General features: G+C 42.2%; 1 protein-coding gene across 3 annotated transcripts in view; it reads right to left on the reverse strand.

The window, feature by feature from the left end:
* Positions 1-71: 71 nt before the first annotated feature.
* LOC137074983 (macrophage receptor MARCO-like) overlaps positions 72-18,928 on the reverse strand; it is a 32,875-nt gene continuing 14,018 nt past the window's right edge. Inside the window, exons 5-22 of one of the 3 annotated variants that reach the window (XM_067443100.1) lie at positions 17,899-17,961; positions 16,100-16,153; positions 15,883-15,981; positions 15,741-15,785; positions 15,512-15,592; positions 12,984-13,046; positions 6,841-6,894; positions 6,624-6,722; positions 6,482-6,526; positions 6,254-6,334; positions 5,884-5,946; positions 2,727-2,822; positions 2,601-2,645; positions 2,463-2,516; positions 2,353-2,370; positions 2,206-2,241; positions 600-761; positions 72-494 (exon numbers count right to left, since the gene is read on the reverse strand). In XM_067443100.1, the coding sequence (XP_067299201.1) occupies positions 364-494; positions 600-761; positions 2,206-2,241; positions 2,353-2,370; positions 2,463-2,516; positions 2,601-2,645; positions 2,727-2,822; positions 5,884-5,946; positions 6,254-6,334; positions 6,482-6,526; positions 6,624-6,722; positions 6,841-6,894; positions 12,984-13,046; positions 15,512-15,592; positions 15,741-15,785; positions 15,883-15,981; positions 16,100-16,153; positions 17,899-17,961 (1,289 nt within the window). In that variant the 3' untranslated portion in view covers positions 72-363. Of the gene's footprint in view, positions 495-599; positions 762-2,184; positions 2,242-2,352; positions 2,371-2,462; positions 2,517-2,600; positions 2,646-2,726; positions 2,823-5,883; positions 5,947-6,253; positions 6,335-6,481; positions 6,527-6,623; positions 6,723-6,840; positions 6,895-12,983; positions 13,047-15,511; positions 15,593-15,740; positions 15,786-15,882; positions 15,982-16,099; positions 16,154-17,898; positions 17,962-18,928 lie in introns of all 3 variants that reach the window. The other 2 variants (XM_067443098.1, XM_067443101.1) reach the window with 2 other exon arrangements.

Here is an 18,928-nt window from a genome sequence, read left to right on the forward strand (position 1 = left end):
AAACTTTGTGAACTTGCATTTGGGTCCGAGACCTTTTCTGACAGAGCACAGTACACATGAAGGAGTTTGTTTATACATTCATATTGTACATAGACCAATCTTTGCACGCACACAACTCCCCTTTAAAAAAAATGCATGAAATGTTGATGCCTTGATGACACCAAGCACAATTTTAAAGTATGCCATTTAGTTTCACATGATGCAACACTTTCAAACATTAGTTGAATATAGTTAATCTGATCTGTGTGAGGAGAAAATTAACGTTTATACTGGACTTTATGCATCCACTAAAAATCACCAAAACACAGATATGATGAGTTCACAAAAATGAGATCTTGGTGTGAGAAGTTTTCTTCGTTTTATTCAAGAACAGCTAACTCCCACATCTTCGTGGTGTCCACAGTTATGAACTCCTAATCCTCCATGTGGACAGTGAAAAATGCTCCTCTCATTTCCGGTACATGCCAAGTCGTCCAGCCAGATGTTTCCAGTTCCTGCAGCAGATACACAGCAGATTGTCCTGAGTGGGTTTTGGAAACCATTGCATGTATACCATGAACTATTAACTAAAAGTCCTTAAACTTGGACAGATACATCACCTGCACCGTCGGTGTAAACCTGGGTGGCCCTCTGGAAGCCCAACATCTGGCACACCACCAAACCATCCACAATGCCAAAATTGTCATTACACACCGTTCCCCAGACATTATTATGCAACACTTCGACTCTTCCACGGGTGGCGTTTCCCACTAAACGAACACCTAAAGACAAATACACATACATGAGACACTCTGTTGGACTGTCTCCAGCTGCAGTATAGTGTATATATATATATATATATATATATATATATATATATACAGTGCTTAGCTAGTTTTATTAGCTACATGTTTATACACTATATTGCCAAAAGTTTTGGGACGCCTGCCTTTACATGCACATGAACTTTAATGCCATCCAATTTTTAATCCATAGAGTTTAATATGGAGTTGGCCCACCCTTTGCAGCTATAACAGCTTCAGCTCTTCTGGGAAGGCTTTCCTCAAAATTTAGGAGTGTGTTTATGGGAATTTTTGACCATTCTTCTAGAAGCGCATTTGTATGGTCAGGCACTGATTTTGGACGAGAAGGCCTGGCTCTCAGTCTCCGCTCTAATTCTTCCCAAAGGTGTTCTCATCTGAAGGCCACAGAATTTTGGAGGTCTGGAGCTCTTGACTCTGCAGAAAGTTGGCGGCTTCAGTGCACTGTGACCCTCAGCATACGCTGACCCCACTCTGTGATTTTACACACTTCGTGGCTGAGTTGCTGTTGTTCCCAATTACTTCCACTTTGTTATAATCCCACTAACAGTTAAGAGCGTGGAATATTTGGTAGTGAGGAAATTTCAGGAATGGACTTATTGCACAGGTGGCAACCTATCGCAGTACCACGCTTGAGTTCACTGAGCTCCTGAGAGCAACCCATTCTTTCAGAAATGTGTGTAGAAGTGTCTGCTTGCCTAGTGCTTGATTTTATACACCTTTGGCCATAGAAGTGATTGAACACCTAAATTTAATGATTTGGAGGAGCATCCCAATACTTTTGGCAATATAGTGTGTCATGCTAAAGTGACTGTTATTTTGTAGAGTAGAACCTATAAAAACCTAACAATACAAGAATCTCTGAGATTTGAATAGATGTTAATGGTAGCTATGTTTTCATCCACCTATTTTTATTTGGATTTTGGGTTATTGCATTAAAAAAAGAGAACCAGCGGACCAATGGCATTGCAGCATCTCAAATGTTTGATTGGTGGTTCTGGGTCAAAGTCTGTCATCAGAATTATTTGATTTAATTCCCTCCAGAAGCATCTCACACGATTGGGTTCCCAAACACCAGCATCCAAATGCAATAGAACATGACAGCGTTTATTGCATTTTATCTGCCATTCTGAGACACTACTCATTTACAATGGAGGGAAAACAAGCCCGATTGTAGCAAATTCCATTTTTATTACAGATATTTTGTTCCAATTTCCCAGGAAGTGACTGTTTTGTTCTCTTGAACACATTGAATAGAAACAGTGTTTTATTCGCAAATTTTTTATGCCATATTCCAATTTTGCAAGTTAAATTCACAACTTTGGATAGAAACATAGCTAGTGACACACAGTAGTACAGATGGATCAGAAGTTATGGAAATTACCAGACACATAACCGCTCGCACCCTTGGGTCCTACATCACCTTTCACACCCTTCTGACCTGTTTCAGACCATCATACATGTACATACAATCAATTCACTCTCAAAATAATACCATAGATTTTGTGCACTCACAGATATCGGGATACGCCTAAAATAAGCCAAAACATACCTTGAACTCCACTTTGCCCTAGGAGACAGAGAAAGAAGAGTAAGAGGAAAGAAAGAAAGTCAAGAAACGGACAACGATGAATGTTGCCTTCTTGTCATTAATAAACTCACCTGAATCACCTTTACTGCCCTTTTCTCCATTCAGACCCCGAGAACCTGGGATACCTAAATAAAACATCAAACTCAGATGATGGCTGCATGATATAAACCCAATGTTTATCATCTGTTTTCTTGTTTGTCTTTATTTACCTGGCAAGCCTCTATCTCCCTTTTGACCCTGTGGACCTGGGGGCCCTGAAAACAATTATTTGCCCCAAATTATTGACAACAACATATATTACTTTTATGTGCATGTTCCTAGCACTCATACAATACCTGGAATACCAAGGCCATTTCTTCCCTTTGGTCCAGGTGACCCCTTATCTCCAGATCGTCCTTGCAGGCCAGAAGGTCCCTGTGGACCAGGACGGCCTAAAAGACCAACCAACCACAGGTTAGGGCACAAATTAATGGAAATTAAGAAACTTCATAGGTGCACAATTCAACGTTTACAGGGTACCAGGAAAATAGAATGAGTACTTGCAAAGAAGAACTATAATCTCTGTATTTGCTGAATTTGGCAAATTAGTGGGATTACACTTTATTTTAAGGTGTCTTTGTTACACTGTAATTCCACATTTATGTACTTAGTAATATTAACTAACCCTAACCCTACATGTACTTACTATAGAGATAGGATTTTGGTTTTGTTTGGGGTTAGTTGCCTGTAATTATGCATAATTTATAGTTATTACTATAGTAACAACATGTAACATATGTAACAAGGACACTATAAAATAAAGTGTTACAATTAGTGGTATCAAATCTCTGAAAGTTTTGTTACCTGGCCATGAATACTCAATTGTAGCAACAATGGCTGAATAAGCAATTTTAACCATCTGGCCGGATGACCAAAATTTAAAACACATCACGCATCTTGTGATTATCTAGTCAGATTGAAAGAATCCAAAATAATCAAAGATATTTTATATTTTTCTTTGAACAAAGACATTTGTTTTACTGTGTTTCACCCCCCTCTCTCTTATCAGTGGGGCTGTTTGGGATTCCTAAAGACAAAGAGATGTTGAGGGCCTGTAGGCCAAATGGTGCCACACCTGTAGTACAGTGGGGGAAGTCTGGTCTGACTGGTCAGTTTAAATGTCTCAGGGTTTCAGTCACATGGTCAAGGGATGTATAAAAGAAGATTGCAACTGTTGCTCGAGGTCTCTTTTTTCTCTGGGGGTCTCTTTCCTCTGACGCTGTCTTTTGCTCTGGCTGTCTCTTCTAGGGCCTTCTTTGGCTCTTCTCTTTGCTCTCTCTTTCTCTCTTTCTATCTCTCTTTATCTCTCTCTATCTCTCAGGTAACATTCTATATCTGGGTACGATTAATGGTATAAGTTTTATCATCTCATTCACCTATTTTGTAACTATTTTAAGTGTAACCATAACCGGATTTTGTCATTAAATTCTTTCAATTATAAATGATTTGCTAACTAGTTTTGGTTTGGTATTGACTTGGAAGTGCTCCCTATTGCAATACAATATAGTCACATTAAAGCAACGCTCTCCCACATATTTTGCTATTGTAACTGCGCTTATTTCCGTCGTTGGTATAAGTTGCAGTGGGTGGTTATAGACAAGAAATGTACAGTTTTCTACCATCACGCTGATAACGTTTCTTTAGTCGTTCAGCAACCCTGCAGTCAGAACCACTGTAGGCGATCCACCCTTACAAGATCATACAAAGGTCCCTTATATGTTGCAACCATATAACATTATCAAGTTGAAGAGCCATATTGTCATCCCCAAAGAGAGGCATTGTATATATGTATATGATGTATTAAAATTAGCTAGGATGTTACTGTATGTAAATCAAACCCTGTTTGCTAGTATCTGGGGAAATCCTGTATCTCTGTACTCTCAACTCTCAAGAGTATCGTGCATGGTATCTTTACAATCACAGAAACCCGACGGTACCGAATCTCGTGTGCAAATTACCACAAGATGTCTAGAACAGAAGTACCAGCTTTGTGTGAATAAACGCATGTGCTTAAATACATCATCCATTCTGATTAAATCACGAGGAAGGAGGGAGTTCAATAGACAAAGGAAGCCTTTGGACCCCCTTTACTGATTGGATCATCTCAAAGATAGGGCGTCAGCCAATCCCAATCTATAAAAGTAGAGCCTAAACACAGATGCTTTGCGCGTGCCTTCCGCCACAAGAGCATTCCACCAAGAGAGACTAGCATTCTGCGAGAGGGCCCCCTGGCACCCAGCCAGAGACAAGAGAAGAGAACCAGCCTTGCGCCCAAAAAACTCCTCCGAGAGACCAATCCGAGCTTCACTGCCCTGAAAAGACTCAGAGAAACTCCGACAGACCCACACACCTAAAGCCAACTCAAAGCAAGTATTTTATTTCGCAATCAAACTGCGTTCAAAAGGTTGTCCCGATCATTCCTGTTTACGGAAGTATTAATTCGATTACTTGACGTCTCTTGCAAAGGCTGCCTCTCTCTCTCTCTCTCTCTCTCTCTCTCTCTCTCTCTCTCTCTCTCTCTCTCTCTCTCTCTCTCTCTCTCTCTCTCTCTCTCTCATTCTTTCTTCTTTCATATTATTCGTTTAGTGTGATTTTTCCCTGTATGTTGTTTGTTTTACTACTTGTCTATGGATATCTGCCTTGTGTGAAATCGTAGTTTTGTATACTCTAGTTGTTTATTAAAACCCAATCATTTCATTAAAGTGAATCCATATTATTTTGCTCATAGATTTGGAGTCAATGGTGATGTAAGATCTTAGCTACAAATCAAGCTTGATTTTCTTGTTACTATTTCAGTAATACAAATTGTACAAACCTATGAAATATTATTTGTCCTGATCAAACAGATTAATGTTTCTTTAAGTTTGTAAGATTGATATTCGATGAAGAAATGTAATTTTCCACTCGCAAGACGAGAGGAAAATTTGGATGACTGAAATCGATTTGGATAAAGGTTACTTTTACATGATTAAAAGTCCCCTTATAAGTTAATATTGTTATGTACAACAAGCAAATCATATTCATAGACTCATGAATATACCTTCCATTTGAATTAATTATTCCCCTAAACTCATTGTTGTTACACAATAATCATTTCAGATAAACCAGTGCACACCAGATTTTATGCCAGTTGTCATAAATCTGGCTATTGCTGCATTAATGTCCTCCTGGGAAGTTCGTATTTATAAGTTCACTGTGGCGAACGGAACGGAACAGGTCACTTTGGTCAGAGCAAGATGGCGATATACCTTTCATTAATTAACTACACAAAATACAGCAATGTTTTTAAACTCTCCTTCTAGAAATCTAAGAACTCCGGGCTCAAAGACAATCAAACAAAAAGAGAGATTAATTTTGTCAAATGAGTTCAGCCCATTCTAAATGGCATGAAGTCAGTCTGGGTAATGATCTGAGCTATAGTGTTGTATTGTTTCAGTACACAAGCTTTCTTACCGCTTACACCTGAAGGCCCCTGCTCTCCTCGCTCACCCCTGGGACCTGGGTCTCCTTTAGGCCCTGATGAAGAAAGATGTCAAGTACAAGGTGTCGAACAGTGCCAAATGTTGAACAGTCAAATATGGCAATGGCTGAGATTGAAGTTGAATGGTGTTTAATAAGGGAAGCATCACTATTACTACTGGTCAGACTAAACAGATTAAAGTGGTTTTACTTTTGCACAACTGCACTGCAATGTAAAAAAAAGAAAAAGAAAAAACACATTGTATTGATTTATTTTTCTTCTTGTTATTTTTAGTAGTAGTACTAATGATACTCTAGACAATCTATTATATCATTTGGTTCAGATTAATCTTTCAAGCAGTACCTGGATTTCCACGGGCCCCTGGTATTCCTGGCAAACCCGTCTTTCCATCGGCACCTGGACGACCATCATTCCCAGGTAAACCTTGTGTGCACAGAGCAGTAGTCATTAGAGCAGTAGTAAAACTCTTACCACATGGGAAAAATGTGCAAGGCATTTCCACAACACATATTTTCTGTTTTATTACGGTGTGAATTATTAAGGTGGCCTTTGATCATAATAATCAGGCACCTTGTAGTCCCCTTTCTCCTGGATCCCCCTTCGGGCCTGAAACACCTGGAGACAGAAATAAATAAAGTCAGGGAGAGATGTGGATCTGCTTTACACTGTTCCATATGGGGTGAGAGATGTGTGAAAGCGAGGAGGCGATTACCAGGTACACCCGGGATGCCAGCCGGACCCATTTGCCCAACCGAACCTGGGAATCCTCTCTGTCCTTTTTCACCTAGAGCTCCAGGCCTCCCTTCTTCACCTGAAAGAGTAAAAAAAAAAATGAACACAGAGCACAATACTTACACATGCTTTTCAAGGGCGTGCACACTATACACATATGCATACAAATTCAAACAGATGCACAAAAATACACTAACCTGGTGGGCCAGTGTCTCCTTTCTGTCCTGGGCTCCCTTCTATTCCAGGAGGACCTGATACAGAATAAATATGGAGTATAAATAATGACTGCACAAAGCTGTGACATTAAAATGACAAAAAAAATATTCACACGCACATCTGTGAAGGTCAAAATACTAGAACAAAGGATCAAATGACTGTTTTAGTTCAGTTCAGTGTAAAGTCTGTTGTGACCAGCAGGGGAAGCTAAAAACACACAGATTGTGAAGGAACAAGCAGAAAGTGATCGGCTCAATTCTGGTCATTGAGCTCAAAACCAGCCCCTTTTTCACCCCTATAAACAGGGGACATAATCTCAGAGATATGGGTGCCTCATAGATATTTGTATCCCTCTGGATTCCGGCTAGTAAGAGCTGTGCAGGTAAAACCTCACTCCTCTGCCCTCCCATGCTGATTGACACTTGTTTGAATCCGGTGAAGTGCGAGTAGGATCAGTTACACTGGTCCAGTGACCCAGAGGGGCATGATATTTAGGGGGGTGAGTGAGAGTAAGAGATGTGCAGGTAAAACCTCAAGAGACACATAAGAGGCATTGGTTTTACACATCCTAGTTGATGAGGTATCAAATCCCATTCAGAGAGGTACAAGTAGGACCAGTTACAGTGGTGCCGTGACCCGGAGGGGAGTGCGTTTTAGGGGATGAGTGTTAATTAGTTTTCAGCTAATAAGAGCTATGCAGATAAAATCTCACTCCTCTGCCCCCTCCATGCTATGGTATCTTTACAATCACAGAAACCCGACGGTACCGAATCTCGTGTGAAAATTACCACGAGATGCCTAGAACAGAAGTACCAGCTTTGTGTAAATAAACGCATGTGCTTAAATACATCATCCATTCTGATTAAGTCACGAGGAAGGGGGGAGTTCAATAGACAAAGGAAGCCTTTGGACCCCCTTTACTGATTGGATCATCTCAAAGATAGGGCGTCAGCCAATCCCAATCTATAAAAGTAGAGCCTAAACAATGACTCTTTGCGTGCGCCTTCCGCCACAAGAGCATTCCCCCAAGAGAGACTAGCATTCTGCGAGAGGGCCCCCCAGGCACCCAGTCAGAGAGAAGAGAAGAGAACCAGCCTTGCACCCGAAAAACTCCTCCAATAGACCAATCCGAGCTTCACTGCCCTGAAAAGACTCAGAGAAACCCTGACAGACACACACACCTAAAGCCAACTCAAAGCAAGTATTTTATTTCGCAATCAAACTGCTTTTAAAAGGCTGTCCTGATCATTCCTGTTAAAGGGAGTATTAATTAGATTACTTGATGTCTCTTGCAAAGGACTGTGCATCAAAGGCTGCCTCTCTCTCCCTCTCCATCGCTCTCACTGTCTCTCTCTCTCTCTCTCTCTCTCTCTCTCTCTCTCTCTCTCTCTCTCTCTCTCTCTCTCTCTCTCTCATTTTTTCTCCTTTTATATTATTTGATAAGTGTGATATTTCCCTGTATGTTGTTTGTTTTACTACTTGTATATGCATATTTATCTTGTGTGAAATCGTAGTTTTGTATACTTTAGTTGTTTATTAAAACCCAATCATTTCATTGAAGTGAATCCGTATTATTTTGCTCATAGATTTAAAGTCAGTGATGATGTAAGATCTTAGCTACAAATCAAGCCTGATTTTCTTGTCAGTATCTCAGTAATACAAATTGTACAACCCTATGAAATATTATTTGTCCTGATCAAACAGATTAATGTTTCTTTAAATTTGTAAGATTGATATTCGATGAAGAAATCTAATTCCTTTTCAAAGGGAACTCCCATTGCATCGAATGACACTATGGGGAACGCTTGCGTGGTGATGTAAAGCCATAAAGCTATAAAGCCTGCCAAAACAAAGCCGCGCTAGCTTCTGCGTCTTCAGTAGCGCTCTATGTGTGGTCTGTTCAAAGCGGTTTTCAGTGTTTTTTCCTAGTTCAGTAAAATAAATCTAAAAACAAACACTAAGGTGAATATGCAGCAGTTTAAGAGATGTGTGCACTCCTGCCCTCGTTTCATTACAGGAGGGGACACACATGTTCTTTGTGTGGCATGTTTGGGAAAGGAGCATGCACAGTCAGCGCTCAAGGGCTCTGGCTGTGGGCACTGCGAAGTGCTTCCCATGCGGACACTCCGATCCCGCCTGGCGTCTTTTTGCGAGGACGCTCAGGCTTGTGTTCCTCAGGGCTCTGGTCCCGCTGCTGTCGAGGCACAGCGGCAATTGCAGTCTTGGGGTTCACAAATGGATCTATCAGTGGGGTTAGAGACGGGTGCTGCCCGATCTCTGCCATCACTTAATAGATCTAGTGCCTTCTCTCGGGGCTATAAAGCATGCAATGTGGTTACTTCTGTCCCGATTGAGGCACCTCTGATGCGGCTCCCTAGTTCTGAGGAGTTAGAGAGTGTTAGTGTCAGAGAAAGTGAGGATTCGCCACCTCTTTCTCATGCATATGATGAACTGGTTGAGGTTGTGACACAGGCTGTTGAACGTTTAAATATTGAGTGGCCAGCAGATCAGCAGGACATTCAATCTAAGAGTAAAATAGATGAAGGTTTTCTGCCATCCCGATCACAACCTCAGCACTGGGGAAAAATGGTAAGCCCCTATCTCCACACCGAGGTCACGAGATTGTGGGAAAAAACTGTTTCATAAAGAGTTTTAAAATGCACAAACATCCCAGTATTCCTCTATAATGAATTATAAAGACCATGGTTATGGGGAAATGCCTAAGATTGAAGATACACTAGCCAGTTATCCTTCCCCTGAGTCTGCATCTTCCCTAAAAGCCACTGCATTACCCACTAAACCTGTTAGAACCACTTCAGCTTTGGTGAGTAAGGCTTATTCAGCGGCTGGTCAGGCTGCGGCATGTCTCCACACCATGTCGCAGTTACAAGCCTATCAGGCCGAGCTGTTAGGAGATTTTGATGAGGGCGGGGCTATTGGGCCCATAGTGGTTTGTGAACTGCGTAAGGCCACAGATTTGTCTCTCAGGGCTGCTAAGGAGACGGCTAAATCCATCGGCCGCTCTATGGCAGCCTTGGTAGCCACTGAGAGGCATCTCTGGCTGAATTTGAGTTTGATTAAGGAAAAAGATACAGTTTTTCTTATGGATGCCCCCCTCTCTCCCTCTGGCCTTTTCGGCGACGGCGTTAATTCGGTCATCAATAGGTACCAGGAGGCATCTAAGCAGGTGGTGGCATTCCAGACGCTCCTCCCTCACCGCTCACATTTCCCCGAGGCTGCTGCGAGTGAGCAGCCCCAAACTTCTAAAAACAAAGCCAGTTCATCACACCGTGCCACTCAAAAACAGAGTGTGGCTTCCCGTTCTCCCCAACAAAAGGGCTGGGGACAGGGGAAGCACAATCTGCCGCAGCATTCGAGGGGTAAAACGGATCTGAGGACCGTTATTATCTCCAAGAAGGCTGCGGGGAAAAGGTCCTGACGCCCGAGGGGTCAAACCTTTGAGGGCGTTCCCCCCTGAAGAAAAGCAGTACACACCACATTTGTTGGTACCTGCCTCTCCTCTGTGCCCTCAAGGGGCCGTTCTGCCAACCCTGCCACCTCTGGTGTTACAGGGCGCAGTGGTCCCCAGCAAGCAGAAATCTCAGGATCCACCCAGAAATGTAATGGTCCTGGGATGCCCGCTACCTCCAAGAAGGGTCCTACAGCAGTCAGTTCAGCTGTTCCCTGCCGGTTCGCTGTTACAGGTCGCTGGACTGACAGCGCAACAGAAACCAGAAGCCATCCTCGAGAGGATGGTACCGTTAGAGACATTTATGGCAGCGTGGAAACTACTGCCAAATGTTTCTAGATGGGTCCTGCATATAATACAAAAAGGGTATCAAATTCAATTCGGGTCTTCCCCGCCCAGGTGTATGGGCTATGGTAATGGAACAGGAAGTGAAAATTCTGTTAGAGAAAGGGGCCATAGTACATGTACCTCACACAGAGAGGGAGAACGGGTTTTACAGCCGTTATTTCATAGTTCCAAAGAAGGATGGGGGATTGCATCCCATTTTAGATCTTTGGTTGCTGAACGAGGTGGTCATGCAGTTGAAGTTCAAAACGTTAACGTTGAGACAAATCGTGCCACAAATCAGATCTGAAGACTGGTTTGTCACAATAGACCTCAAAGACGCATACTTCCATATTTCCATCCTTCCATATCACAGGAAGTTTCTGAGGTTTGCTTTCGGGGGAAAAGCATACCAATACAGAGTTCTTCCGTTCGCCACAGGAAGAATGTGTGGAAGAAACCTTGGTTCCTGTCCCAGGGTCCCGTATTGGGGATGTTTGGTCATTGCAAGATGTTAACAACAGACACTTCCTTCACGGGCTGGGGAGCAGTCCTAGACGGTCGCTCGGCTCAAGGTCTGTGGAGGGACCATCATCTCATATGGCACATCAATCGCCTGGAGATGATGGCAGTATTTCTGGCCCTCAAGTACTTCCTCACAGACCTCAAATGACATCATGTGTTAGTCCGGTCAGAAAACACATCGGCGGTTGCTTATATAAATCACTAAGGGGGTCTGCGCTCTCGACGGTTGTGCAAGCTGTCACACCAGATCCTCTTATGGTCCCAGGGGAAGTTTCTCTCTCTCAGAGCAGCCTTTATCCCTGGGACCCAGAATACGGGATCAGACATGCTGTCAAGACAGGGGTTGAGGCCAGGCCGAGGTGGAGGAACAGATTTGGAGAGTGTTCGGATGGGCACAAGTGGATCTGTTTGAGTCTCAAGAGACAACGCACTGTCCACTCTGGTTCTCCCTCTCCATCTATGGTACAGATATGGCCGAGGCTATATCTGTACGTGTTTCCTCCTGTGGCTCTGCTCCCAGGAGTTTTGGATATAGTTCAGAGGAACCAAGTGCAACTCGTTCTAATAGCCCCACGCTGGCCGGGCAGAGTATGGTTCCCAGACTTAGTGTCCCTCCTCGTGGGTTCGCCACTACAGTTACCTGTCAGGAGGTACCTTCTGTCTCAAGCGGGGGGTGCCATTTTACACCCCCGCCCGAGTTGTGGAACCTGTGGGCTTGGCCTCTGAGGGGGCCCAGCTCGTGAGTTCAGATCTCTCAACTGATGTTGTACAGACCATTCTGCAGTCCACTAGTAAACTTTACAACCTGAAGTGGAATGTTTTCACATCATGGTGTCATAGTTGCCAGCAGGGTCCGGTAAACTGCCCAGCCGGTACAGTGCTGGACTTTCTGCAGGATCGGTTCACTGTAGGCTTATCCCCGTCTCCCCTTAAGGTTACTTCAGACTTTCGAAGCTATCGCTTTTTTTTGGGGTATGCTTTCTAGCTTCCTGGTCCGTGACGTCTCCCCGCCTCTGGCGTCTCCGTACCTTATTGGACGGATTTCACATGTGCTTCATGACATCATCACGCAAGCGTTCCCCATTGCATCATTAGATGCAATGCTCGTTCCCTCCTCAGGTAACCGAGGTTACAGTCGTAACCTAGGCGTTTTCCACTCTCAAGACGAGAGGAAAATTTGGATGACTGAAATCGATTTGGATAAAGGTTACTTTTAAATGATTAAAAGTCCCGTTATAAGTTAATATTGTTATGTACTACAAGCAAATCATATAATTTGCTAGACTAATGAATATGCCCTCCATTTGAATTAATTATTCCCCTAAACTCATTGTTGTTACACAATAATCATTTCAGATAAACCAGTGCACACCAGATTTTATGCCAGTTGTCATAAATCTGGCTATTGCTGCATTAATGTCCTCCTGGGAAGTTTGTATTTATAAGTTAGGAAGCCGTGTTTATGGCGTCAGGTCACTTTGGTCAGCGCAAGATGGCGATATACCTTTCATTAATTAACTACACAAAATACAGCAAGGTTTTTTAACTCTCCTTCTAGAAATCAAAGAACTCTGGGCTCAAAGACCATCCCGAGCTTCCCACTCATATTTACGACATTGTGGTGGCATTAATGTGTGTTTAACTCATAAAAACAATCTTTCCGACATGACTTGAGCGAACCATATGTTCATAATTTTAACGGAGAGATTGACAATTTGGCAAATGAGTTCAGCCCCTTCTGAATGGAATAATGGATAATGATCTGAGCTATAGTGTTGTATTGTTTCTGTACACAAGCTTTCTTACCGCTTACACCTGAAGGCCCCTGCTCTCCTCGCTCACCACTGGGACCTGGGTCTCCTTTAGGCCCTGATGAAGAAAGATTTCAAGTACAAGGTGTCGAACAGTGCCAAATGTTGAACAGTCAAATATGGCAATGGCTGAGATTGAAGTTGAATGGTGTTTAATAAGGGAAGCATCACTATTACTACTGGTCAGACTAAACAGATTAAAGTGGTTTTACTTTTGCACAACTAAACTGCAATGTAAAAAAACAACATTGTATTGATTGCCTGTTGCGCTGATTAATCTTTGGGATAATTATAAGGGCGGACTGTATATTTAAAGACGAGCCGGTTAGTCGGTCATTAGGTGAAGCGCATCGGTCAGTGAAGGAGCTCGAATCGCAAGTAAGTGTTTCTGAAATACTCTGTATTTGCTTTTTTGCTTTTTGTATTAACAACTAGAAGGGTCTATGGCTCCTTTTCTCTGGGTCTATGGAATTGTCAGTCAGCTGTAAACAATGCTGACTTCATTCCAGCCTTTGCCACTCAATCCAATCTAAATATCTTGGCCTTGACTGAGACCTGGATCCGTCCAGAAGACTCAGCAACCCCTGCTGCTCTCTCTAATAACTTCTCTTTCTCACACACCCCTCGCCACATTGGTGGCACAGGTTTTCTCATCACAAACAATTAGAAATACTCAACCCACACCTCTCTATGCAATAACAACTCATTTGAATACCATGCTATTACAGTTATGGCTCCTGCTAAAATCCATCTTGTAGTCATTTACCGCCTTCCAGGTCAATTGGGCACCTTTGTTGAGGAACTAAATGTGCTCTTATCCTCATTCCCTGAGGATGGCAGACCACTTGTAATCCTTGGTGATTTCAACATCCACCAGGACAAACCGTATGCTACAGATTTTCACTCCCTTCTATCCTCATTCGATCTCAAACTCCTTACTATCTCACACACACACAAATCTTGACCTCATCTACATATGCAACTGCACTACAGAAAACACTTTGGTCAAACCCTTACACTTCTCTGATGATTTTTCATCACATTTAATCTACATCTTACTACTCGTACACTTCCACTTCCTCTAGCAGTTAGTTTCAGACGAAACCTGCGTTCTCTTTCTCCCTCTCACCGCTCCTCCGTTGTGTCATCCTCTCTTCCGTCACCCACACAATTCTCCTCTATGGATGTCAACACTGCAACAGACACTTTATGTTCTACTTTAACTTCTTGTCTAGATAGTATCTGCCCTCTATCTTCTAGGCCAGCACGCTCTACTCCCTTTAACCCTTGGTTATCTGATGTTCTTCGTGAACACCGGACCAAACTTAGGGCAGCAGAGAGAAAATGCCGCAAATCAAACGACCCATCTGACCTGAGTAAGTATCAATCTCTACTCATTTCCTTTTCACATGATGTCCATACAGCTAAATCCTCATATTTCCACAACAAAATGAACAGCACCTCAGATACACTTTTCAGAACTTTCAACTCTCTCCTCTGTCCCCCTCCACCACCTCCCACCACATCTCTATCTGCAGACGATCTTGCCCATTTTTTCACAGATCAAACCACAATCATCAGCAGTCAGTTCCCACCTCCACACACACACAATTTTAAATCAGCCACATCCACAGCCAAACATTTTCTCTCCTCCTTCTCTTCACTCACTGAGGCTGAAGTATCTAAACTTCTCCTCTCCAGCCATCCCACTACCTGCCCTCTAGATCCCATCCCCTCACATCTTCTACAAGCCATCTCCCCTACACACTTACCAGCATTCACACACATCATCAACACATCTCTCTGCACCGGCATCTTCCCTATCACATTCAAGCAGGCTCGGGTAACCCCACTGCTTTAAAAAACCCACATTAGACACATCACTTGTAGAGAACTACAGACCTGTTTCTCTCTTACCATTCATAGCGAAAACACTTAAAAGAGTTGTTTTCAAACAGGTCTCATCTTTCCTCTCACAGTCTAATCAACTGGACATAAACCAGTCAGGTTTCAACAAGGGAAACTCGACTGTATTTTTGCGTTTTCTTTGCCTCTTCTTGACGGATCGCTCCCTGGACTCCTGAGTTGTAAGTCGCTTTGGATAAAAGCGTCTGCTAAATGCATAAATGTTAATTTTTTTTGTAAATTTTAATCATTTACAAAATGATTTATTTTTCTTCTTGTTATTTTTAGTAGTAGTACTAATTGTAATAGCAATAATCAGTGTTGTTCTCGGGCAAAGAATTTAACTTTCTTTCTTTCTTACTAAGGGGCGCAAAACAAAAGGCGCCGAAGCAGTCCAATAATAAAACGGAGCAAACCATTACAGAATAAACATAGGGGTGTTTAACGAATATTCATATAAATCCAAACACTTTAAATCTAAAATCTATACCTAAAATCTTATTCATGCGTTTCTAACTTTAATATTAAATTGAATTATTCAAATAATGGCTCTTATACTAATAATACTCTAGACAATCTATTAAATCATTTGGTTCAGATTCATCTTTCAAGCAGTACCTGAATTTCCACGGGCCCCTGGTATTCCTGGCAAACCGGTCTTTCCAACGGCACCTGGACGACCATCATTCCCAGGTAAACCTTGTGTGCACAGAGCAGTAGTCATCAGATCAGTAGTAAAACTCTTACCACATGGGAAAAATGTGCAAGGCATTTCCACAACACATATTTTCTGTTTTTATTACGGTATGTATTATTAAGGTGGCCTTTGATCATAATAATCAGGCACCTTGTATTCCCCTTTCTCCTGGATCCCCCTTCGGGCCTGAAACACCTGGAGACAGAAATAAATAAAGTCAGGGAGAGATGTGGATCTGCTTTACACTGTTCCATATGGGGTGAGAGATGTGTGAAAGTGAGGAGGCAACTACCAGGTACACCCGGGATGCCAGCCGGACCCATTTGCCCATCCGAACCTGGGAATCCTCTCTGTCCTTTTTCACCTAGAGCTCCAGGCACTCCTTTTTCACCTGAAAGAGTAAAAAATAATAATAACACAGAGCACAATACTTACACATGCTTTTCAAGGGCGTGCACACTATACACATATGCATACAAATTCAAACAGATGCACAAAAATACACTAACCTGGTGCGCCAGTGTCTCCTTTCTGTCCTGGGCTCCCTTCTATTCCAGGAGGACCTGATACAGAATAAATATGGAGTATAAATAATGATTGCACAAAGCTGTGACATCAAAATGACAAAAATAATATTCACACGCACATCAATGAAGGTCAAAATACCAGAACAAAGGATCAAGTTCAAGTTCAAGTTTTAGTTCAGTTCAGTGTTAAAGTCTGTTGTGACCAGCAGGGGAAGCTAAAAACACACAGATTGTGAAGGAACATGCAGAAAGTGAGCAGCTCTATTCTGGTCATTGAGCTCTGCTGCTGAATCCCAAAGATGAGACCAATCAAAACCAGACCCTTTCTCACCCCTATAAACAGGGGACATTGAATCCGATGAAGTGCGAGTAGGATTTGTTACATTGGTCCAGAGGGGTGTGACATTTAGGGGGATGAGTGAGATTTGCAGCTAAAACTTCAAGAGACGCACAAGAGGCAGTGGTTTTACACATCCTAGTTGATGAGGTATTAAATCCCATTTAGAGAGGTACAAGTAGGACCAGTTACAGTTGTGCCGTGACCCGGAGGGGAGTGAGTTTTAGGGATGAGTGTTAATTAGATTCCAGCTAATAAGAAGCTATGCAGGTAACCCCCCCCCCCCCCCCATGCTAGTTGACACTGGTTCGAATCCCATTCAAATTGGTGTGAATAGGATCAGTTACAGTGGTGCCATGAGCTGGAGGGGAGTGAGGTTTAGGGGGGTGAAAGTAACGGATTCCAGATAATAAAAGCTGTGCAGATAAGACCTAAAGAGCTGCAGAAGAGGCAGTGGTTTTAAGCCTCCTAATTGACATCAGTTCTAATTCCATTTGGAGAGGTGTGGGTGGTAGTTGTGCCGTGGCCCCGAGGGGAGTAAGGTTTTGGGGGGTGACTGTAGTGGATGCCCGCTACAAGCTGTGCAGGTAAAACCTGAAGAGGCTCACAAGAGGCATTAGTTTCACATGTATTAGTTGCAAACTGTCCTCCAAAAAAAAAGCACCTTTTTTCAAGCACCTTATTATGATATTTATTTACGTTTAAAAAAGTAATGCGCCCTCACTCGTGTTATGTCTGACGTCATGAAATAAATGCGTATTCATTTTAATGCAATGTGTGGATTTTTTATCACCATTTGTTTTTTACAACTACACCCACTCCATCCCTAAACCTACCCAGTGATTTATAGTGCATACACACTTTATGAGCACATGTGTTCCCTGGGATCGAACTCACGATTGCATGATCACATGTTGTTGTATATTGCAATGCTTTACCAACTGAGCTATGCAAAACCTGAAATCTTACGCAGATAAAAGGGAAAAATGCTTTAAAATGAAAGTGTCCTGCTGTCAATAGGACCACAACTTTAGTAAACACTCCTATGCGTTGTATTTCATGAATGGGACAAACAACATATATAGGCGTATTGGTTGGAGGACATGTTGATTAGTTGATATAGAGGTTTGAGTAGGACCTGTTATATTAGCAAAGTCATTAGCATCTCTCAAAAAATCTAACCTTTATTGAATAGCTATATTTCAAATAACTCTTCATAAAGATGTTTTACTAAATTTTTTAACTTTTTTGAAGTGTCCAATTTGAGTTAAGTCAAGCATTGTACAAATAAATCCTGAATATAAACTTTTTTAAGCTATAGCCTACATATTTGATTCTTCCTATATTACTATTGTAAAACTGGAGTGAGAGGTTAACTGAATGACTATATTTTCAATGCATAGATCCTCATCCAGATCAGAAGTGATTGAAAGTACACAGTTACCTTGTAATCCAGGTGGGCCAGGTTTTCCAGTTGGACCAGGTGGACCAGGCGGACAAACCATGGCTATAAAATAAAACAAATAATTACCTCAATTCTTTGGGACACACCTATGGTGTCTCCTGCTTTGAAGGGGTCATGAAATGGAGAATCAAAATGTTCTTGGTGTTTCCACGTCACAAGAGCTTATCAGGATCCAGAACAATTCATTATGTCGGCGTGCAGTGCTTGAAGTGGAAAAAATAAAGTGCCGGTACTCACCAAAGGCTTTGTTGGGTGTGTGGTTATGGGGGGATTGTTCAGTTAATAATTCAAGAGGCCCATATTTTAAAGCTCTTTCTAACTAGTACTCAGCCTTAAAACTAACATATAGTTCTTGTAATTGTTTAACTATAGCATTTGTTTAGGGCTGGGCAAGTTAACGCATTATTATCTCGTTAACGCATTAATTTATCTTTATTTTATCGCGCATTAATGTATTTATTTATTATTATATTGAAAGGCCGTTGCTCACTGCCTCTAAATACACATACAGACAAATTGTTGGTCACAGGAGAATACAGTGCTGTCTGTAGCCTAAAGTGTGGAACATACTCTGGAAGAGCAAAGAAATTTGTTCGTTTTCTTGAGGTGGCAAGAACAAGAGCAAAGTTCGGTTTGGCCAGTACATTCCATACTTCACGAGAAAAGCAGGTGCCGATCATCTATGTTTCTCCGCATTAACCACGTCCACATTAAATGTCTGACCAATCACACAATAGTTCTTGGATACCCACAAGAAAACAGTTCTGCTCAGGCGATGTGTCGAGAACAAGCTGCGAGGACTCCCAAACCAGGGCTGCGAGAACAAACTGACGTCATTTTGTTCTCGCAGCCCTGGGAGCGAGAACTTTTTTCTCTGTTCTTGCAGAGTATGTTGCAGCCTTAAGCCAAGGGCTTGACATTCTTTGTCTGGGACAAATGGGACAAATAAAATATAAAAATAACCAGAAACGCAAGAATGATTCAGATTTTTTGGTTGTTTTTATTATAT

This window comes from Pseudorasbora parva, chromosome 5 (genome assembly GCF_024679245.1).
Source record: "Pseudorasbora parva isolate DD20220531a chromosome 5, ASM2467924v1, whole genome shotgun sequence".
Lineage (NCBI taxonomy): Eukaryota > Metazoa > Chordata > Actinopteri > Cypriniformes > Gobionidae > Pseudorasbora > Pseudorasbora parva.